Source organism: Cyanistes caeruleus, chromosome 16 (assembly GCF_971803275.1).
Source record: "Cyanistes caeruleus chromosome 16, bCyaCae1.hap1.1, whole genome shotgun sequence".
Classification (NCBI taxonomy): domain Eukaryota; kingdom Metazoa; phylum Chordata; class Aves; order Passeriformes; family Paridae; genus Cyanistes; species Cyanistes caeruleus.
The window spans coordinates 8,823,209-8,845,891 of record NC_141716.1 but is presented as its reverse complement, the minus strand read 5'-3'; the positions used below and the strand labels follow the sequence as shown (position 1 = coordinate 8,845,891).

General features: G+C 52.3%; 1 protein-coding gene and 2 long non-coding RNA genes across 4 annotated transcripts in view; 2 read left to right on the top strand and 1 right to left on the bottom strand.

Moving 5' to 3' along the window:
* The window catches only part of HNF4A (hepatocyte nuclear factor 4 alpha), a 35,491-nt gene that overhangs the window by 9,608 nt on the left and 3,200 nt on the right, over nucleotides 1-22,683 (bottom strand). The window contains exons 1-4 of one of the 2 annotated variants that reach the window (XM_023939878.2): nucleotides 8,441-8,834; nucleotides 4,809-4,983; nucleotides 2,892-2,986; nucleotides 728-834 (exon numbers count right to left, since the gene is read on the bottom strand). In XM_023939878.2, coding sequence (XP_023795646.1) covers nucleotides 728-834; nucleotides 2,892-2,986; nucleotides 4,809-4,983; nucleotides 8,441-8,555 — 492 coding nt within the window. In that variant the 5' untranslated portion in view covers nucleotides 8,556-8,834. Of the gene's footprint in view, nucleotides 1-727; nucleotides 835-2,891; nucleotides 2,987-4,808; nucleotides 4,984-8,440; nucleotides 8,835-22,683 lie in introns of those variants that run through there. The other variant, XM_023939879.2, reaches the window with a different exon arrangement.
* On the top strand, nucleotides 12,535-15,995 carry LOC147650167 (uncharacterized). Its single transcript, XR_015277076.1, has 3 exons — nucleotides 12,535-12,623; nucleotides 15,755-15,822; nucleotides 15,924-15,995. It is a non-coding gene; the product is annotated as an uncharacterized LOC147650167 (long non-coding RNA).
* LOC111938235 (uncharacterized) lies at nucleotides 17,067-21,797 on the top strand. Its single transcript, XR_002868900.2, has 2 exons — nucleotides 17,067-17,156; nucleotides 18,298-21,797. It is a non-coding gene; the product is annotated as an uncharacterized LOC111938235 (long non-coding RNA).

Here is a 22,683-nt window from a genome sequence, read left to right as displayed (position 1 = left end):
AAACAGCGTGGATGCCAACTCAGCCCCCTGCTCCTGCCCAGGACACAGAGTGCTGTTCTCCCCAGCTCCCATGAAGAGAGGCAGCTCTTGTCTGCAGCACAGCTCCATCCTCATCACTTGTTCTCCCAGACAAACCCTCCCTGCAGGCTGTGTGTGCCCATCCTGTCCTGTGTCCTCCCAGAGCTGTGTACACCTTTACAGTACCCAGTCTCTTAAATCAGAGTTATCTTTTCAGTGTGAACGCTCCAGGAAACAAATCTTGGCAGCATGCAAGTGGAAACAGGGAATTTCAAGCAAGCACTGGAAAAGGTATCTGCATAAAACAAGCAGGAAACTGATTCCTCATGAAACTGTGCAGGAATCCAAAGTTCCTGACAGCTCATGGGGAAGGGAGGCTGCTCATGCAAGGCCAGCCCCTCGTGGGCTCAGGCAGCCGCAGCTCTTTGGATTGCAATGATTCTACCCTGTTTTCTTCCATCAGGCTCTCCAGCCTTCCTAAAGCAGAACAAATCATTGCATATTGTTACAACTGAGTTCTGGACTAAGGAGATTTAAAGGGATGGCTTCAGGTAACAATTTATTTTTGAAAAATCAGTGTTGAGCTGGCAAATAAAGCACTTAGAAAAGAGGTGATAATTTGAAGACTGAGCTATTAAACACTCAGCTGTCTCTACAAGCCAGGTAGTGCCTGATGCTTTTGCATTTGCTAAGAAGAAAGAAGAAGTACCTGCTGTGCCAGGGCTTCTGCGTGCAGGAGGGCATTGATGGAGGGCAAGCTGCTGTCCTCGTAACTTGATCTGCGGGTGCTGATTCGGTCCCGTTCATTTTGTACAGCTGCAAGAGAGGATTTTGGCTGAGCTGCAGGTCGTTCATGGCAATGCACACTAAAAACTAGCACAGACTTTTGGCGTTCCCCTTCCTTAGCTGCAGTTTCTCAGCTTCCCTGCCAGGCAGGGCGGAGGTGCAGCTGTGTCTGGTTTGTGATGGGATGCCAGCGAGAGCCGACTGCATCTGGTGGATCTGATTTTTTATTTGCTTTATTAGACTTTCCAGGGATGGGGTTGATTCAGAACCCAAACACCTGTAGAGTTCAGCAGGGAAAATTTCCTGGCAAAGGATCTGAGTGTTTTGATTTCATGATACGGGGTTTGAAACGGTGGCCACGCTCATGTACTCAGCCCAAAGCTGATGTGTGAAATGGAGGAGTATCTGCAAGGTTTCCTTGCCCACATGACTCCTGTGAGCTCCATTCAGAAAGCTGTTGCACTGGGCAGGTGTAACTGGAAAACTTCTGTTTCAACTACAGTATGGAAGGAAGTGCTGAACTGCTCCTGTTTGTCCATCCAGAGCAGAAGAGTTCTCTCTCGCACCTTACTGCAAAAGCATCCCAGGACAGGTTTGACCCCAGTGTGCCTCCCTGTTTGGTCTAGTCTTGAGAGCCTTGAGGGCTTTGAGGGGGAGGATTTGCCTGCTCTGTCTGTCACGAGGCCATAACTCACCCTGGCCACGCCACTCAAAGCCATCTGCTCAAATAAGCTATTGATCCGTGGCAGGGGGAGCAGCACAGTCCCTGCCTTAGGCTGGTGGCTCTGGATTGATACGTTCTCGATGTATAAATCTGCCTGATAAAAAGCAATAATGAGGCTGGGCCAGGAGAAAAGCCCTGCAGTCAGCGGCTGTAAATAAGAGCTCTCAAGGTTATGCTGCTTGTTATCAGTAGCAGGCCCCCGAGTTCAGTCATGCCACGATGTTTTCCAAATGTTTGCTCAGTATTAGCTGGTCATGCACCTAATGTAACTTCTATTGAATATTAACAGACAACAGCACAGCTCTGGGCAGGGGATGAGCTGCATGGAGAGGAGGATTCCTATATTCTTCAGGAAAAGTCAAGAAAAGTTGCTTGTGATATCTCATCCCCTTTTATAGGGAATAAATGTTCCTGCTCAGAGGTCTTCCTGCAGCCACCAACGTACCACTGGTACTTCCTTGTTGTCTTCAAGGACCCTTTTACTCCAGAGTTTCTCCTTGAGGAGGTGTGAACTGGGAGGAGCATGGGGTTTAATTTCCCTGCATGCAATAACAGGACCAAATGCCTCCCAGTTGTCCCTCTGCAGACAGGAGTGGGGTGAGCTCTGGGGGGTGCCTCTGCTCCTGGCACTTTGTCCCTCCACTAACAGGACCACCATCAAGGCCACCAGGTTTTCCTGAAATGGGGCTAAACAGGGGGAGAATCCTGCTGTGGGGACCTGTAAGGGCTGCAGAGACAGGGAGGTAGGGAAGCTGAGGGGATGAATATGGGCCATGCTGGGATATCTCTACTCTTTTCATACAGTTAAATAGCAAAATTGCTCCACTTTACTCTGGATCCTTTCTGCTGTGGCTGAAACTAAACTAAACTCGCTGCCTCTCTGCAGTGGGTCAGCAAGAACCGACACATCTATCAGGAAAAAAAGGTGCAAAATGTCAGTGTGACTTTGGCTGGACACACCCATCCAGCTGTGAGATTTGTGGTCACTCTGGGACAACAGCACTTTGAGCAGTTTTACCAAAGTGTTTGCAAATTTCCAGGCCTTCTTTGAAGTTTCTGCTGCTCAGTGATGTGGAGAAGCATTCCCAGACCCCTCTGATGGACTGTGGGGGAGCCCAGGTGCTGTGTGAGCACGGGCGAGCTGAAGAGCCCTGGTGTGATTTGTGTGCACAAGCACGGGCAGGTCTGAGACACAGGCATGGAGTGTCCCTAAATCCCCCTGTGGTGGGGTCAGGATGTGTGGAGGAGACAGGGCTAAGGTGGCTGGGTGAGTGTGCACCTGGCAGGGACCAGCCTTGGGCTTCCTCAAATGTACACAGCCAAGGTGAGGGGCTGCTGCTGGGGGAAAGCCACAGTCACCCACCTTCCTTCTTCATTCCTGCTCGGAAGCACTTCTTGAGCCTGCAGTACCGGCACTGGTTTCTTTTGTCTTTGTCTACCACACACTGCCTGTTAAACCTGGGAAGAAAGAAAGAAAGGGAGATGTAAGGAGCAGCAAGATTGAGCCTGAAGGCAGGGCAAGACAGAGCCCCAAGCTCCAAGATGTGCTCAGAGCAGGTTCCCAGAGGCTCACCCTGAGAAAGGAGCCCCACTCTGGGATTTTTCCACTCTAGCTTTAGCTTGTGGTTTCTTTTTTGCACCGAACATCTCAGCTCTCCCCTCTACCTCTGGATGTTCAATAAGGACAGCCCAGAACTGAGTCACAGGCAGGAGCTCAGGCTGCTGGTCTTACTCAGTAACCATTAGGGATAGGATGTCTGTAGTGGACTAACAAATCCCAGGGAAGTTAAAAGTGTGATCCAGGAGAGTCAGAACCAACTTGGAAGCTGCTACTGTAGATCCCAGTAGAATGGAAGTAAGAATGTCTTTATTCTGAATTTTAAAAAGAGGTGGAAGGTTGTAGTAAGGTTTGTGAGGTTAAGAAGTCAGTTTAAGTCCCTGCATCTCTCCAGGGCTGTGTCTGGGATTCTCAGAGGTTGTTTCTGACCTGTGGACAGCATTGCTGGTGTGCAAACTGCTCTGCTGCCACTTGCACTTCAGAGAGGACTTGGGAATCAACCAGCTCCTTCCCTCCAGGCTTGTGTCACCAAATCCTCTGCACATGGTGGGGAAAACACTGATCTCCCATGTGTGTGACTCACGAGCCTGGTGGCCACTTGCAGCATGAATTTCACTTGCAAATTTGCTCTAATTTACAGCAGATTGATCCAGCTTGCAGAGTAAAGATAAAGGAGTACAGAGCTGGCGGGCTCCCAGCCACGCAGAATTCTGTAGCTTTTGAAAAGACTTCCTTCTACTGTGCTTTTTAAAACCCCCAAGCTATGATTTGCCTAAATGGATACCCAAAAGCAGCTTTTAAAATATTCCTGTAGTACATATAAAAGCCTGAGCTTCCAAAGAACTGGCCACCTTGGCTTTTCTGATGGAATTGTGGGGAGGGGGTTCCCTGGGCAGCAGCCTTAAATAACCCTGGGGTGCAAATGATGATGTGCTTCACAGGCACTCATAAACCTGGCCCTTCCTTCTGTCACTTAGGTTTTAGAGTCATGTTGCTCTTTATGCTCCCCAGGTGCCTGTCAGGCCATCAGGAGTAACTGACTCAAAAAGCCCAAGGGATTTTAGACACTGCAAACTGAGGATTCTTCAGTTTCCTCTGTGACTCTCTCCAAGGCAGCAGCACACAGGTGACAGCTGCTGATGGCACAGGAGAGCCATGGCTGCCACCAACGGCACGAGGTGCAGAGCATGAGTTTCAGGAGCAGCACGAGTGCCTCGTCCTCAGAAAAGTGCACCTTGTGCTGCCCCTCATGGGGCTCCTCGGGTGTTCTTGCACCATGTGGCAGGCACTGTGGCTGGATGGCAGGCACACATCCATCTCGTGATGGAGAAGGATTGCCCCCAGGGAGTGAGCAAGGTTTGTGCTGCATGCAGGGCACCGAGTGGTGAGGTGCTAAGTCCCCGAAATGGGGCTTCTCCCCTGGCTTCTTGCTGCTTGCTGGGTATGGTTGGCCATAGCCATTTGCAAGAACATGTGCTTGGCCCCTAAAGTGTGGAGCAACACCTCTCAGGGTCTTTACCCAGCGATCAGTGGAGGGCAGTCCCAAAGTCAGGACAGTCACTGAGCCCTCCCTGCTGAGGGTTTAGGTCAGGGAACATGGAGGAGGATGCAGAGAAGCTGCAGAGGATGAAGGGCCATGCTGCTGCACCTTGAGGGCTTTGCCACTGAGCCGTGAGGGACTGTTCTGTCTGAGCCATGGGTCTCTGTGCCCTCTGTCCTCACCTGCAGGAGTACATGTGGTTCTTCCGGACGCTCCTCCTGAAGAAGCCTTTGCAGCCATCGCAGCTGGAAGCCCCGTAGTGCTTCCCCGTGGCGCGGTCCCCGCAGATGGCACACAGCGTGCTCACCCCAATGCTGCTGGAAGTGTTGAGGCTGGCTGCTTCTGACGGAGACGTGTCTGCAAGGGGAAGGACACAGCAAGAAGAAGACAGTGAGACAGCCAGCCAACATTTACTAACTCAGCTACCAGCCAGAGACTCTTGGGGAAACCAGGCAGCTGCAGCCTGGCTGTGTGGCAGGGGCCAGGCAGAGAGGTGTGTGTAAGCTCTTGCTGCTTAAGTAATTGCATTTTGGGTGCACTAAAACTTCCTGTATTCCATGGTGAGAGCCCTCTTCCCAAAGGCCTGGCTGCAGCAATGCCTTCAGATAAAGTGGAAGCCCATTTGCAGGAGTGACAGAGCAGAGCCAAAATTCCTTGGGGATTTGCAGACACTTTGGGCTGCAGTAGTGTGGCCAGAGAAAAAGCTGATGCAGAGTTAAAGCTGAGGTATTACAGCTCAGGGTGAGCAGCTGATTTATTAGGGAGGTGTTTGTGTTACAGCACTGAAAGAGCCCAAGACAAGCCCTGAGCAGATGAGGTGAACAGTTCCCTTCTGCAGGCACGGAGCTCCAGCCTGCACAACCCTTCTTTGGGAAAACAAGACTTTAGGTAAATAACAAACTCAAATGACTTCAGCTGGAAAACTCATGTGGGCAAAGGCTACCCATGCAAGGAAGGACGGATTAAAGAAAAAAGGTGGCACTCTGGCATGGAGGAGGCTGTAGGCTGGGTATCTTCCAGAGTCTGGTAGGATCACAGTGAACACTGATTTGTCTTGCAGTCTCTACAGACCAAGGGGGAATGGGACTTGCAGGGCTTTTTTTTGGAGGATAGGGAATTGCAGCAGCCTCTGGAGGAAAGGACACCTGAAAGGCTAAAAACCCCTCCAGAAAGCCAAACAACCCTCAAGGCTGAAGGGATCAGCTCTTAATTCAGTTGATCTAATTGACCCCTCCCATGTACATTTTTCTGTGTCAGCACAGGCACATCCCCCTCTCTCAGTGGAAATACCAGTCACAAATCATACCCAGGATCTACAAAGCCACAGAAACCTACTGGGATTTTTAATGCCTGAACATATTGGCCCCTGATTTCTGGGGTTTAGCAGGGACTCAGTTAAGGCTCACCCTGGAATGGCCACAGCTGGTCCCACCTGGCACCCAGCAGAAGGGCTGCTCCCAGCTGGGCTCCCATGCTAGCCCAGCTGTGGGTGCTGGGGGGACCAAGGCAAGTCAGGCTGGGGCAGGGCTGCACTTTTAGCTTCTGTTTTGCAGAGAAAGGGGTATTTCAGCAGGTGCAACTGGCACAGAAGCAGCAGGGAGCGAATACATGGGTTCTTGAGCCTTCCCTAGCTCTGGCTGCATCTTTTATTTCCCTGCCTGCTTCCTGTCCTTCCAATTCCTCGTGTCCCTCCTGTATTTCTTTCTGAGTCAGTTTGCTGCCTCTCTGTGTCCCTGCCTGGCACACCCTGTCATGCAGCTACAGCAATACCAGAGCAAAGCTCCTGTCTCCACTCCCAAAGCCCTGAGCCTTCCCAAGGCTGTCCTGGCTGTCTCTTGTCCCTGTCAGCAGCTTGCTTCTGAAAATATCCTTCCTCCATACATATCCCGAGGGCTCAGCTGTGTCACTCCAGAAGGAAAGTCAAATTCCCAGTTTCAGCTAAACACAGGTCTTAGATGTGAGAGGAAGAGCTGATCTGCCTGTAATCCCATTACTTGTATATCTGTGAGAGCCCAGATAAATCCCTTTTTAGCAATCTACCACTCTGTAATCAGATGAACACAGAACAGGAAAAACTGGCACTCTTATCGAAGAAATTGCAACATCTCAGTCTAATAGTCAACAACAATGAAATTATTGCCTAATGGATAATTTTCCAATTAAGTTTATTTTGCCAAATATGTGCCAAAAATGTGTGCTCTGGCTGCTGCAATCAAGTGGTTTGAGTTAAGGTAAATAGAGGAAAGAAAAAATCTGATTTTGAGACCTTGCAGCTGAGCCCTGTGTTAGGACAGAAGCTGCTCAAGAGGTCCCAGAGCCTGTCTAAGCACAGGATGCATTTTGCCTGTGAGAGGCAAACTTGGTCCCTGCTGAGCAGCCACCCTGGGGCTGGAGCTGCAGAGCTGTGCAGGGCAGTGGCTGGGCTCTGATGCAGTCCCTGGCCAGAACAAGAGGCAGAGGTTCTGGAGGTGGAGGTTCTGAAGGAGGTGTGTCCTCCAGGGCAGCTCCTGCAGTGCCAGAACAGCCCTGGAGCTGGGCCCAGGAGGAGAGGAGTTGGTGCTGCCTGCCCCAGCTGACTCATCCACCCCTGGAGTGTCACAGCACACTGATCTTGTCACAGGAAATTATCCTGTCCCTCTGCCCCACGGAGCCCAGAGTGGGAAAATCAAAGCCCCTTGTGCAGATGCTTGCTGGGTGGGAGAGGGGCACAGAGAGGGAGCAAGGCCTGAGCTTGTCCCAGAGTGCCCAGATGGATATCAGCAGAGCCAAAGGGGGTGACTTGTGGCACCTAAATGGGTAGGACCAGCCCCAGGAGTGGAGAAGGGGCTGGGACCCAGAGTGGAGGAGGCTACTGCACAGCAGAGCCACTCTGGCACCACAGTGTGACATCCCTGACAGAGCAGAGCCACGACCCAGGGAAGATCCACACAGGCTGTGATGGAAGAGTCCACACAGCCAGCACAGCCCTCCTGGGACAGAGCTGGCCAGCAGCCCCAGTGACACAGCACATGGGAGGAAAGGGCTCGGGGAGCCACATTCTGTGCCTTTGCTTAGTCATTAACCTCATATTTAGAGAGACTTTAGGGGGGACTTGGAGAGGAATCTCCTGTTATCTCTGAGCATTTAATCACCAAGACTCTTTGGTCCCCAGATGGACGGGCCAGCATTGTGAATTCTGGAGGGTTAGGTGTGATGCTACCCTCCTGAAGGGATGGGAACATTTGTCTGTCCTCTCAAGGCCCCCTTGTCCCTCATATTGGGGGCTGAGCCAGAAAAGGGGATGCCACCCCTGCACCCCAGAGCTGCACTGGGGAAGGGCTGTGGCCTCAGAACAGCTGCAGCAGCAGTGCCTAAATCACTTCTGGTGGTGATTTTCACCCTTACCAGGTGCTAAATGCCTTTCTGCTCCAGGGACTGGCTTTCAGCTCTGGAGACATGGGCTCAGTTGTGTGAGTGGTGAACCACCAACAGCACTTCACACAGAAACTTTTGGCTGAGGTCTGAGACCCCCACCATGTTCAGCCCCAGCTCCATTCCCTGTGCTGAATGTCTGGAGGGGACCTCTCATTCCACCCAGCTCCTGGTGTGTGCCTGCTCCCAAGGGCTCTGGGCTGCAGGACACCATCCCTGTACCAAACACAGCTCTGTGTCCTCGCTCTGTTTTCCCCTGGGGAAGCAGAAATCCCCCTGGGAGCTCCCCATCTGACACCCCTTCCCTCTCCGGGAACGTTTTTGGTGCCACCCCAGGGACTTCTCCTCCTGCAGCCCCCAGCTCATCCCACCCAGCAGAGGGGAGAAGACAGAGGGGACTTACCATTGCCCATAGCCAGCACCTGCATGTTCTCAAACTCCAGGGTGGTGTATGCCGGGTCTAGCGCTGCGCTATAATCTGCCATCTCCATGTCTATGAGGGCTTTGGAAAGGCGCATTATCCTCGGCAAACACGGGCCAGATTGTTCCGATTCCCTTGTCCCAGGCTATTGGCCCTCCTGCCTTCCTCTGTCTTCACTGCGTCCCCTACCTGTTGTCTTTTAATTCAGATATTTCTCTGAAAGGATTTGCTGAGCCTCAAGGCCTATACTCCCAGAGGGGTGGAGGCAGGAGGCAGGGGGTTAATCTTTAATCATCTCACCCATTGCTGAATACTGCTAAGCTGGTTTCTTTTTTTTTTTTTCTTTTTGGTGGAGCAGCAGTGATTCTTGTTGACTGTTTATTATTGGATCTCAAGGCGTTTCTGATCTGGGCAGCACCACAGGAGCAGGCACTCACCGAGGGCTATTGACCTTGATGCTGAGCTGCTGGTGTTGCTCTTAATTGTACCTGGGGTGGAAAACTTGGAAAAAGCCCTAGCAGGAGAATAAGGTTCTTCTCCACTTCTGTCATTGCCTTCCTCTCCTCACCACTGGTTGACTACACCCCTGTTTTTCCCTTCTCTTCTCCCTCCATCCTTTCCAGTCCTTCTTTTCTCTCCCTCACGGTCAGAGAAGGTCAGCTCCTGCCTGGAAATTTACACGTTGCTATATAAAGTAAAACGTGTGACTCCTTTTACTTCCCTATAAACCAAGATTTACAGGGGGCTGGATGCTCTATAAACAGATCCCATCCTGCAGCCATGGCCAAACAGCGAGCAGGACTGGGGGGTGGCACAGACACCCTGGGAATCACCAGGGTGGCTCCTGTCCCACAGCTGAAATCACCCTGTGCCAGACACCCCCCAGCCTTGGGTTTTGGCTGATATGGCATAAAAGTTTAATGAGACAAGTTACAAGGGAGCAGCAGGAGTTTTCCTTCTGCGGGTGCACTGTCTGCTGCCAGCACCAACAGCGGTTCTGTGCCTCACCCAGACCTCGGGTCTGACCCCGCTGGGCCAGAGCTGCCTGAGCTCTCCTCCCCAGCTGCCCCATGGCACATCACTCCTCCACCTCAGCCAGAACTGAGACTTTCCAGTGCAATTGCGAGATCATTGAGTGGGAATTTAACCCATCTCTGAATGGCACCGGCTGCATGGCGCAAGAGAACCGGCAATTAATGATTTGGTATCAGTTCGCTCTGCAGTGAAAACAGCCCCGTGGTTTCGCAACCAGCAGCAACTGAGTCCACACGCTGCCGATCTGGGCTCCCAATGCCTTGTGTTTGCTCTTCCCAGGCACCCCAATGCAGCCCCAACCCCACTGGCACCACAAGCTGCCCTGGCCACGGTGCCATCACTGCCACGACACAAATCCAGTATCTGGCTCCACACCAGTACATGCCTTTGGGAAGTTAGGCTGGTCATGATTTTCTGTTCACATTTTAGGAGCACGTGGAATTGTTCAAGCAGCTGTCTGCTCCCACAAAACTAGGACCTACATAACACTTCTGAGCAGCTTTCTACCCTGAGGCTACAGGTCTGCAGGAGTGAATCTGAGCACAGGAGAGAGCCTTTTGCTTTCCCATACTTGGGAGGTGAGAAATGATCCTTTGCTGCAGGGGAAACAGTTTCAGTCAGTGCTCCTGAGGGACAGGTACTCATGTGCTGGTGGCTCTTCCTTTAGGCAGATACAGTCCTTGCCAAAAACTGCTTTTATGATGTGCAGACTGGGATGGAGATGCAAGAGTACAGCATAGCCCCCTTGATAGCCTCGTCCCAGAGACCTCCATCCCAATCCCGGCCAGGCCATGGTGATCCCTTTGATTAGATAAATGCTACAGACACTAGGTCAAATATGTGCAGGATTTGCCCCAGCGTCTAGTAAAATATCGTAAAAGCAGGGCCTGTTCTGCTCTGCTCAGCAAAACAAACCTTTTTCTTCAATAGCCTGCTGAGCAAGGAGGCTGCAAAGGCCATTTACTTCCCAGGCAGGAAGGATTAAAAGGGCCAGGAATAGAAATCGGAGAGGCAGTGTGTGCGGGAGAGCGGCAGATAAGGAGCGGGGAGGTTTGGAGAGCATTAGGTGGCTCACGAGGCCGGGGCTGTCAATGGGACATGGTGTTTTCCACCCAGGGTTGTGTTGACTGTTGTGTTCTCACTGCCAGTGTCCTCTGTGGGTCACCAGTGCCCCCTCCCAAATCCCTCATGTTGGTGTGGAGGTCGAGGGCCAGACCAGCCAAGGACACCACGCACTTTGCCCTGGAGATGGGCTCCGCTGGAAACGCGTTGGCTGCTCCCTGGGCCCTGTTGCTGGAGATGATGTCTCCCCTGGTGTCTTCTGCCTGGGGAGTCCTCATGTCCCCCTGGCATCATTGTGTGCTGAGTTTTGGGACAGCTTGCCAATGCACTCGTGGCTTGTACTGGCCAGCAGGACCCCACAGCTCTGTTTTGGGTGGGAGATGCTTGAATCAGCAGCTGCTTGTGGGGCTGTTTCAAACGCTTCTGGCTACAGATGTTTAGCCATTTTTATTCCACAGAGAGACAACTCATAGCAGACCCTCACTGATACGTGAAGGCTTTTCCCAGACTAGGTACTCCGGGGAAGTTCAGCTCCCAGCTCTGCTCCTCTCTCCTGTCCCCATTTTCTGTACGCTGCACCCACTGTTTCCTATGTCAGGACATGGTTGCAAAGGAGACCATGACAGCTCTGGGGCATGACCTGTTCTGTGCCAAGTGATTATTTAATTTTTATCTGTTCAGCAGTAAATCCTTTCCCACACTGGCACATCATGGCACTAATTCTTGCCTTATCTATATATCACCATCTGGCAAATTTATGCAAACCTAAAGGGGATTCCCTGAAAATAAGATCTGTGCTTTTCAATAGGTGAGGATCAGGAGCAGAGTATTTAATAGGGCATTTTTGGTAAGGATGCTGTCACCTGTGCTTGCTAGCTCTGCATGTCAAGCAGGTGAGCAGGCTCCTCACAAGGGGCTCGTCTCTGTTGCTTCTTGAACAGGCTGTTGTAGGATCAGAGGATAATTGATGTTGGAAGGGACCTCAGAGTCCCTGTTCCAGGCCCCTGCTGGAAGCAGGGCCAGCTGTGAGAGCAGCTTGGGTTCCTTGCAGCTTCATCTATTTGGGTCTTGAACAGCTCCAAGGATGGAGAGCAGCCTCAGCAGCCAGCTGGTGCTTGACTGTCCTCATGGTTAGACACTGGCTGAACCTCTCTCCAGGTTTTATGCCCCTTGATCTCCAGCCATGCACCCTGTGAGGAGCCTGGCCACACCTTTTTGCTGTTCTGTGTGTGTTATGCTCCTGCAGTTGCTGCTGGCCCAGCTCTCCCGCCTGATGCAGGACACAGCCCTGACCACCAGTGGATTGACCACTCGCCCCAGTCTGGGGTTGCCTGCAGAGTTTCTGAGCATTGACCATAACCAGGGGCCCTCCTGCCCTTTGCTTTTCTCCCTCACAGCACTGCACTCTTAAGAAATGCCCGGCAGAAAAGGCAGTGCCCAGAGCCAGCAGGAGAATCACCCTCAGCTTTTATCGGCAGTGCCATCGCTGGCCCTGCAGCCCTGACTCCAGAGCTCTGCTCCCGTGTCACGCACACTTCCAAGGCCATTGTAGAGCTGGAATATTTCACATGGCTTTTTTTCCCCCACATGCACACGAAGCAGAGATGGGCTGAGGTGTGAAAGCTCTGCAGAGCAGCAAAGCCCTGAACAGGCCAGGGCCCTGCTCAGCCCATCGCCATTCACGAGCGAGCTGTGGGGAAGCAGGAAGCCCAGGTACGAGACAAAGAACAAAAGTCCCAGGGGAACGTCACCAGCGTAGTCATCTCCACACATGCAAAGGTCCCTTCTGACTTTTTTTTTTTTCCCCTTTGAAATTTCAAATTCCAGTTTGTGGACAAAGTCCTGCCTATCTGAGAATATAGATCTCCGACCACTGACCAAACTCCACTTCAAGCAGTCCCGAGGACTGCTCTTCCCCTTGCCCATGGACCTGTCTGCTCAGTCCCTGGATCTCCCAGGATCATGCCGAAAATTTTGCACTGGAACACAGCACTGGTACTTGCACAAAGTGGATTTGGCACTTAATGTCAGCAGCTTCCTTTCTGGGAAGAACCTCGGGAATAACCAGGTAGGAGCCTTATCAGCTGCAATTAATTTGGCCAGGCATTGCAGAGAGAAAATGAGAAGGAGAAACAAGGGCTTCCATTGTGCTTGTACCAGCAATTTTAGCTCATCATTTAAGTAAGGGAAGGGGAAAAAAAAAAAAGCAGCTTCAGAGGGGATGAAAAACAAGAGGAAACATAAGCTTGTGGAGGCAGAGCCACTCTTTATGGTTAACTGATAACTCCAATTTGCCTCTTCCCTCTCATCTTTTCTGATTCTCCCAATTAAGCTCAACTTATTCTCATGCTAATCATTTCTTGACCTGTTTATTCTGCATTAAAAAATTAACAGAGAGCAGTTTACTGCATGACTTGCTCACACAGAGCTGCTACAGATTAGCAGGCATGCTTTAAGCCCCTACACAGGACTTTTGGGTCTCGCAGCCAGTCTGCACAGCTCGAGGATGAGCTTTTTTTCCTGTTTTTAAAGAACAGCTTTTTCTAAAGTCAATATAAACCCCCCTCCTTTCATGCCTTGAGTATATTTGCTCGGTGACTATTTCCAAATGGGAAAGATAAAGCCAAGGGCTTGTGTTTTGTCAGACTTTTTGTAAACAGGGGTATTTAGGCCATACTGTCAAACCCTCCTGCCTTCTGCCTTGGCGTGCCGTGACTCCAGAGCAGAGTTGTCAGAGTGTTAATAAGCAGCTCCAAGGAATTTGTTGGGGCTGGGGGCCTGCAGGTCAGCACAAGCCCCCAGCTCAGGGGGCAGATCTTTGCCTCTGCTCTTGGCAATCATATGACAGACACACAAATGAGGGTCTGCTCCCATGTCCCTCCCCAGAACTTCCCCAAAAGCTGTGAGAAGCCTCCAGGAAAACAGATGATTCAGCAGAGGCTGTTTAGGATCTGTTTGCCCCTTGCCAGCTGCACACTGCACATCCCTGCCCCAGCAAAACACTTTGTGGAGGTGAAAATGAGCCACCAGCTCCATCCAGGGAGGTGGAGTGGAAAGATCCAGCAATGAGAGGCAGGAGGAGACCACAGCCACGTGCCAGACCTTGCCTGGGGAAGATACAATCAATTTTATCATCCTGTTGAACAGCAATCACTCCTGGTGATTTACTTTCCCCAGGGCCTGTGGCTGGGGTTGGGGCAGATTTGCTGTTTGGAGCTGGGGGCACTGCCCAGGACAGACAATCCCTGAGCAGAGCCCAGACACACTGCCACTGCTGAGCTTGTGACATGTGCTGGCACCCCAGCACAGCTCAGGGGGACAGAGGCAGCTTCATTGCAACCTTAGGCTGTTTCTGACCAAAGTTATCAAAACCAACTAATTTTGTCCTGGTCCCCAGACCACAAAATCCCCATATGGAGAATCGAGGCAGCTTTTGGGTGTGGGGAAGAGTTACTTTAAAGACAGTATAAGACACTGCCTGAACTCCTCTCCAAAAGCAACATGTGCATTTCAGCCTCAGCTGGGATGATGTTGGGCCTGGAGGCAATTATTGGAGCTAAAATAAATAGCTGCTCTGCAAAACTGGTAGGGAAAGAACTGCAAACATGGGTACAGACAGACCATTTCAGCAGATACTGCTCTGGTGATAACACTGTGCTTGCTTTTCATCCCAGGACTAGAGAGGGGTTTATTATCCTGCCTAACAAGGGCTCTGAACTCTTGAGGAAGTAATTATTATTTCTCCTGAGAGCTGTTATTATGCAAGGACAGTGAATTTGACTGTTCCCAGAAGGAAGGCCGTACTTGAAAATGCCAGGGCACTTGCAGATGTGTATTTGCCATCCCTCTGCCTGCACTGCAGCCCCTGAGAGCAGCATCTGCCTCAGGCCTGCAGTTTTGTAGCTGTGACTCTGGAAGCCTTCCTGCTCAGTCTTCTTGTAAAACCACACAATGAGCCCAGGGCCAAGAGAGGGAGGGGAATAGATTCATTTTCTTCCATTCCACCAGCTGCAGCTTGGCCCAAGCTACAGCTCCCACCACTGATCCCACCTGCCCCCTTAGAGCCCTACACCACAAGCACTGCACTCCATCCAAACCCCAACCCGGACACTTTCCTGCTAACACTGTTTGGGAGGAAGTCCAGAAAGGCTCTGACTTTGCCATGTGCTGTTCCAGGTTCACTGACTACACTGGCAAAAGCTCGGCTGAAATCCAGTGGTTTAAGCCCCATTTAAATGGGGGAGCAGGAGCCTTAGGGAAGCAGCAGCACTGGAAAGAGGGTTTGCTGTCAGCAGCAGACACCTATTGCTCTCCATGCCTGGCCAGCTCACACATTCAGTGTGGCAGGGATCTCAGCAGCCTGCTCTGGACCTGGGGGGAACTTGATTAGCAGATGGGTATGATTCCTTTGGGCCTGAAGGAATCCTGAAGCTTCCAAGGAAAAGGATCCCTCCTGAGCTCACAGTCTGGCAGACAAGTGAGTCTCTCCCTTCAGCCCTGCCAGCTGTTTGCAGGGCTTTTACGTTTCATTGACATTTATACATTCATTATACACACATGAAACAGCCCCTGAATCGTTTAAGCTGTGGAGCAATAGGTGAAGGAGGAGAACAGCCAAAATCAACAGAGGTTAAACAACAAGTTTTAGCTTTTTTTTTTTTTTTTTTTTAAAATCTTTTTGAAAAGCTGAGTGCATCGGGAAGCCACATCTGGAAGTGACCTCCAGTGGCTGCTGGGGCTCTCAGGATCAGCTCTCCCTCGAAATTAAGGCAAAAGACTGAATGCTGCTGAGGGGTGGAGGGAGAGCTGCAACAGGGCAGGGGTGTCAGGGGACAGTCTGAGCCCACGGCCCTGGAGGAGGGCAAGTCAAGGGCACCTCAAGAGCAAAAAGCATCTTCCTGGGCCCAACATCTCCAGCTGCCCTCCTGCCCCAGGCTGGCTGGCAAAGTCAGCCCCAGCTGGGGAGCTGAACCTGGGGGAACAACCCAGGACAGGGCCATGTCTACCTGGTGGGAGGAAGCATGAGGAAGGAGGGAGGCTGCTGCAAGTGGGAACACTGGCAGGTCTGAATCAGGAAAGGCAGGCTGGGCATGAAAAAAAACCCATAAAACACAAAGGGGTGGTAAGTTAAAATTTGGGAGATTCTAGTTTCTGGAGACAGAAGGAGATAAGTTAATGCAAAATGCTTTTTCTCTGCAGGAGTGTGGGGAGTGCCTGAATAACCTGCCGTGTCCCCAAAGTCCTCAATCACTAGAGCACAGCAAGGGGTGAGTGAGAACCAGACAACACTCAGGAGCTCCAGGTCCACAGCAGCTGCACACCCACCACACACCCTCCTGTGTGACACAACCCTCCTGTCCACTGCCAGAGAAACAAAAACACAGCAGAAGGCAAGGTACAGGAACATGGAAGCCTTCTACATGAAAGGTTTGTTGCATGGGGGACAGCAAAGGCAGGAGATCACACGTCCCTACAGTTCCAGAGAGCCATGGCCAGGACACTGCAGGGCCAAATACCTGGCTCCCAGCTAACAAACATGGGAAACTGCTAATCAGCCAGTGAGTATTCGACCTAGGTCTGCAACACTGGGTAACGCTATTGTTTGTCCCTTTACATTCCTGCAAGTCCCAGTGCCATTGGCCTCTTGTATCATAAAGAAATTAAAATGTATTATGACCATAAACTACATCATTTGAGGAAATGAACCACTTCTAATAAACATATCATGGGACACTGAAGCCATGAACTTTCCTAAATCAATTGCCAGCTGATAAAAGAGCGCAGATATTGCTGGGAGCAGCCCCCAGCATGTGACTCCCCACTGGCATGGGGAGCTCGTCCAGTGGGATGGTGGCTGGGGGTGCAGGCTACCCCAGGAGGCACAAACCCCACCACCAGCACAAGCCCTGCTTGGGAGGAATAGCTCAGGCAAGAGGAACAGCTCAGTTTTTGAGTCCTGGAGTGGAATGGAGGCTGTTGGGGTGTTTTGGGGATGAGGTTGCGTGAGGCATAGGGGTCCAGGGCTCAGGGAGCACCAAACATGTCCAAGTTCCTCACGGTGCTGGTAGTGGTCTGCAGGAACTTGGACACATTTGGTGCATCCTAAGCCCACCCAGCCTCCTGGCCTCCACACCAAGGTCCCCGTGGATGCTGGGGTTGAGGGGCTGAGTACAGAGCTGGCTGGAGAGGGCCACAGAGGGGAACCCTGAAAACCTGTCTGGTAAGGACTCTGTGCAACCAGTAGAGTTTGCACTGGAAGTGTTTTTCTGTCAGTTGCTTCTAAGCTTTCATTATGAGGGCTGGGAAGCTGGGCTGCAGACCTGGCTCAGGAGCAGAGGCTGTGCTGCGAGTGGCAGGATCTGTCCCCAGGCCAGCTGAGGCTGCAGCCCAGAGCAGTAATGCCAGGCACTGGGAACTGGCCTGAGAATGACTGAATCATTTCCCAGACAGCACAGGCAATCACTGGGGTACCCACGGGATGCCAGCCTAACTCTACCACCTCTTCCCCCAGGAGTCACAGCACCCACCATGCTGCCCATGTTGGGGCATCTCTCTCTTGAGCCCCAGAACTAACCTGGAGCCATCACCACCCACACACCTGGTATGTTCACCCTGCACGAAGCAAAACAGAAACCAGAGACATGGGGGTCCCATCCGGTGGGGACCAGCAATACCAGCGGGAATGAGCATGTTCTGGCAGCTCCAAATCCACACTGGAGACCCTGTCAATGCCCTTCATTCACATAAACTCCGCAGCGCTGGTTATGCAGCTGCTTCTCTCCCTGCTGAAGTGCTGGGGGAGCAGGGGGGTACCTGGTGTTTCCTGGAACAGGTCGTATCTGCTGCCATTCATCTTCCAGGGGCGCTCAGCTGCGTGGGCAGAGCTAGGGATGTCTCGCCCCTGGATGGGGCTGTGCAGCCGGCGAGCCCCGCGCGGGCATCGGGGCACGAGCCATGCCCAGGAGCTGCTTGTGCTGTAGAGGCAGGGACAGGCTAATCCCTTAATGCTGGTCACAATGAGATTTGATGGGGAGCAGGAGTTTGTGCCGCAGAGCCGCAGGTTTTAAAGGGTTCTGGCCACTGCCCGGAGGAAAATTCTAAGGTGGCTCTGGGTCTGTGCCCTGCTGCCAGTGCCCGCAGCAATGCCCGCTGCTTTCTGGGCCACCTTTCTGAGGTCACTCACCCTCCTCTGCGGCTGCCACTGCGTTTCTTTAGGGCAGGGAGTACCTGACCATCTGTGCAGCCCTGGAGGTTGATCCAGAAAATGTGCCTGGGTGTGTCTAACAGCAGGAGTGGGTCTGGCTCCTCTGGGAGAAGCTGACTGCTTTTGCTTTAAAGTGTTTCTATATAAATAACCAGAACACCGTGTCCTTGAGCAACAATCTTGTTTTCCCCTCCCAGCTAACATCACAACACAGGATGGCTCAGTGCAGAGGGGAGCAGGGACACTGCTGAACACCCAGAATTTTCTTTTTTGCAGGAAGTGTGTTCTGGCAAGTGTGGGCCTGTTTCTAATGGAGGAGGAAAATGGTGTGAGGGAATAGAGTGGCACTTCACTGGGGTTTCACAGGCACTGAGTGGATTGCTGAAAGGGAGGCCTGGGCATCTCTGAATTCAGCCTTGGGCTACATGGCTGTGACCCAACTAGAGCCAGGTCTTATCAGCCTCTGTGTCCAGAAGAACCAATTCAGCGACAGACCCACCTGAAACAACCATTTCCCTGCATTTTCCTTCCTCCTCAGATGACTCTTTTCCTGCCAAGCCCACCTGTGCTTTTGCTGTGCCAAGGAGAAGAGAGCTCATTCCCACCCTCCAGCCCAAGCACCACCTCAAAGGCACCAGTCTAATGGAGCAAAAGCATTCCCAAGCCATTCCTGTCTCCACAAGCTTCTGCTTCCACTTGGAACTCCCTGAGTTATATTTGAGTTAATTTGGAGTGCCCACAGTCAGCAACTTCCAGAATGCTGCTGGTGGGTCAGGAATGGGGAGTGACCAGCAGCTCTGTCCCTCAGCTCTGTGCCCAGGGAGGGGACCAGCAGCATCTGTCCCTCAGCTCTGTGCTGGCAACAGGGGCTGATGCCCAACATTCCCACGTGGAGCAGGGAGCAGCATCAAGGGCAGGGCTGGGACTGAACTGTGTGTAACCCCATGACACCTCCATGCACCCCTGTGTTGCCAGACAGGTTTTAGTGGCTGTAACAGGGAAACACACCCAAGTCAACAGACATTTCTCCCAGACAATGGCAGTCTCCAGGCACACACCCATGGATGAGCCACAGGCAGCACTTGGCTCTGCTTCCACCACCTCGGTCCCACCACCTTGGTGGCAGCAGACTCCAGGCAGGGGAGTAGCCAGGGCTGTGGATCTGAAGCCCGGCTGTTTGTCCCTTGTCCCTCCTGCCTCCTTATTCCACTCTTCATTTCCTGTTGCCACCTTTGGCCTGCCAGCACTAAGCTCTGCATGAGCCCTCAGGCATCCATCAGAGCTTTGTTCATTCTTCCCTGCTGGGCCACTTCCACCTGAGCATGTCCCTGGCACAGGACCTGCCCAGGCTGCAGTGGCTGCAGGTGAGAGGCTGCTGAGCTGGATGGGGACCTGCAGCAGTTGTTACTTTACACCTTCTGCTGAGCCCCTGGTGCTGCCCTGTCCATTAACCTGACACCATGCCCAGCCTCACAGCCCATGGCAAGATTCCTTGGGTGGTGTTAGTGAATCCTCTTCCCAGGCTGAGCTGCTGCTTTTCACCAGGGTGGTGGGGTGGCTGCTGCCATCCCACCTGCTGGATGGGCTGCAGGCATTGTCCAGCTGGATGGAAGCCAGGGCAGGCTGGAATGCTGCAGAGGAGCAGCACCAGCCTCTTCTCATGGGGTATCAAGGCTTTGGGGACCCTGTGGCAAAATGATCAGCATCCCTTTGGAACAGAGGGGGAGAGAAGTGGCTGAGTGGGGCAGGAGGAGCTGGGCTCTGACTTCATGAAGGGCACTGGGCCATAAACCCAGCACGGTGGCTGTCGTTAGTGTGTCGGCAAACATGTTGAGTGGGCTCGACTATTGATTCTGACCGTATAAACCGGTGTTGTGGCACTTGTTCAGGTTTGTGCAGGTTTTACAGCTCTTGTTATGAGAAGTGCCCATGTATTTGGTTTTGCTCCTTCCTTCAGGTCTATGTGTTGACATTGGCTCTCCTAACCAGAGCGTTGGACCATGCCAAGAAGCCGAGTGTGTGTCTCTCCTTGTGTTTCCCACTTTACCAGGGGTTATCACCTTTCAAAGCTCACACACACCCATGGCTGGGACAGGTTTCTGGTGCAGAGGCAGGTGAAAGGTGTCTGCTGGTCCCCAGCACTGGCTGGTGGGTTTGGGTTCCCTGTGCTCAGTGACAGGAGAGGAACACCCACCCTGATAGATGGATGAGCAAAGCTGCAGGGTGTGCAGACTTGTTGGGATTTGTTGCAGACTGCCCTGGGAAGTCTGGAGTGGAATGAACAAGGTCTGAGGTCTGTAGGGCTGTGATGAAGATCAGGCTGTCAAACCAACTTGCGAGTGCAGAGAAGGAGAAGATGCTCCCAGAGCATCATCACAGAGGATTTGGGCTATGCCTGGTCACCTACAGTGGAGGCACACACTATCACACATTCCCTGCCTCCAATCCTCTTCCCAGCAGGAGCTGCCAGCAGCGGTTGTGCCCTCAGGGACACCTTGGTGCTGGAGGCTCAAGGGCTTGAGCTCACAGTGATGGTCCCCATCTGTCTCTCAGCACCAGAGCTCCATTACTGTGGGGATGCAGCTGGAATCCCTCTGGTGACTGCAGGATTTTGGGATAGGAAGTCTGGTCCAGCCTGGCAGAGCCAGGGTCTGTTTGCTCCTTGACTGCTGGTGCATTTTCACAGCCACTTGCTCTGCATGAGCTGCTCCTCCCACCCCTTTGGTGCAGCATCCTGAGCCTACCTTTATTTTCTGAGACATGTATTTCCTGAAGGGATTTGCTGAGTAATCTCTCTTGATGCCCAGGCTGAAGCTTGGACAGGAGCCATTCCTGGGAGTAATTGCTTCTGGAACCCAGCTTTGCTCAGAGGCCCCGGTGCCTCTGCCCAGGACAGGAGGGCAGACCCCTCAGCCCCGGGTTCACCATACAACCCCTACCTTCAAACTCACCTCCCGTGAAAATTCTGCAACTTTTGCCATTTCCACATACATTTCTGCCAGGAACCTTGTTTGCTTGAATATTTGAGGAAAGCAAACAGAGAAGGAGCCTGAACACAAACAGTCATGGATGTTTTTTTGCAGTCTTTGCCCTGTTCTAACCCCAAGCCTGCCGGCAGGCATCCCCTGATGTACCCCTTGGCTCTGCCCTGTGTGCTGCCCTGTCCCCCACTGGCCCTGGTCCTGCTGCAAATACTGCTGTATGTAAAAGAAACTCACCCAGCCCTTGCTGTCTGTGGGACCACCATCACTCACACCCCTTTGCACTCATGCTAAGTAAACATTGTTTAATGCCATTTAAGAAATGTCAGCAGATGACTAACAGAGTACGACTGGCAGACCTACACCTGCCCTGCTGAGCTCAGAACATCTCTCAGACACTCCTCAAGCCTTCCTGAGCCTCTTGCTGCTCACCTTCCAGAGCTGGAGCTCATTTCCTGCTGACAGCAGCCCTCTGGGCTCACTCTCCCTATAAAAATACCATTGTGTTTCAAGCTAAGCCCAAGTTGAGGGTGTGTTGCTGGCCCCATAAATGGCTGGAATGAGGTGGGAGAAGTCACAGCCCTGTGGGTAAGTGCAGACACCCTGTGACACTGAGCAGCATGCCCAGCTCTTCCCCAAGGGAACCTTCACCAAGCACCAGAAAACAGCTCTTGGGAGCAGACCAAGGTGCTAACACAGTGATTGTCCCTTTTGCATCCCAGCAAATACCTGTGTTTATTCCTGGCTGCACCAATACTCTGCTCAGGCACTGGAACATTCTGACCTTGCCAGCACCAGTGTTACATCCACCCCAACATCCAGCAGGGATGGCCAGAGTGGGAACAAGGAGGGGGGATGTGCCAGGTGTCCTAAGACCCATCGGTCCCTGCTGGCTGCTAGGCCATGGACACAGAGAACAAGGAGTAAACAGAGGAGTTAAAGAGCAGCTGACATGAGCAGTCAAGAAGGAAAAGTTCAGTTGAGGTCATTTCTAGAGGAAACCTGTAAAAAACTTGATGTATTTGGCAGTGAAAATTAAAAATACTCAGGAAATCGGCCCCCTCTTCTGTTTCTCAGTTGAAACTATTCCCCACATCTGACCAGAGCTCCTGAGCAGCAATGACGTCTCACATTTTTCAGCTGTTTTCCAAAGCTGCTTTACTGTTCAGGGCCAGCCCTGATCATGCACTGGTCTCTGCTGTAACCACCAGCCCTGGGGATCCCCAGCTCTGAGAAGATCCAAAATATGAAGGAGTGGTGCTGCCTGCACTGGGATTGAGACCAATTGCCCAAATTGTGCCCAAGTATCAGTGGGAGGACAAAGGTGGGTCAAGGAGCCCATCTCTTCCTCTCTGCCCAGGAGATGTTCCCCTTGCCCCCTCTCCATCCTCCACCTTCTCACACACCTATTTGCAGCTTCCTGCAGGGATTTAGCACCAGTGGAGCCCTTTCCAGCTCACAGCCTGTCCTCAGGTGCTGGTGAGGATTTTGAATGTGCCTCTAGCTCCACATCTCTCCAAAGCTGCAGCATCAGTCCCTTGTCCCTCAAGGACCCACCCAGGCTGCTGGGAACAGGCCAGCTTTGTCACTGCCTGGCAGGGCACCCTCCAAGTCCTTTACACAAGGCACAGGTCTGATGGGAGGGAGATAAGTGCCCCTAGGGTGTCATTTAGGGGAAATGCTGGTGATAGTCTGGGCCAGGGATGGATGGGGAGGGTTGCAGTAACTGCAGTGGGGGGATGCTCCTACAGAGGCCACCACTGCCAGGAGAGGGCCAGACCTGCTCGCTGTCCCAAGGCTGAATGCCAGTGCCAAGCTTCCCCAAGAGAATATCCCTGGCTTCAGATGGATGCTGAAATCCTGAAGCTCCTAAGACAGATGGGGAGAAGGGAAAATCAGAAAAATCTTTCCATCTTCCAAAAGAAACTGAAAATAACTCTGTG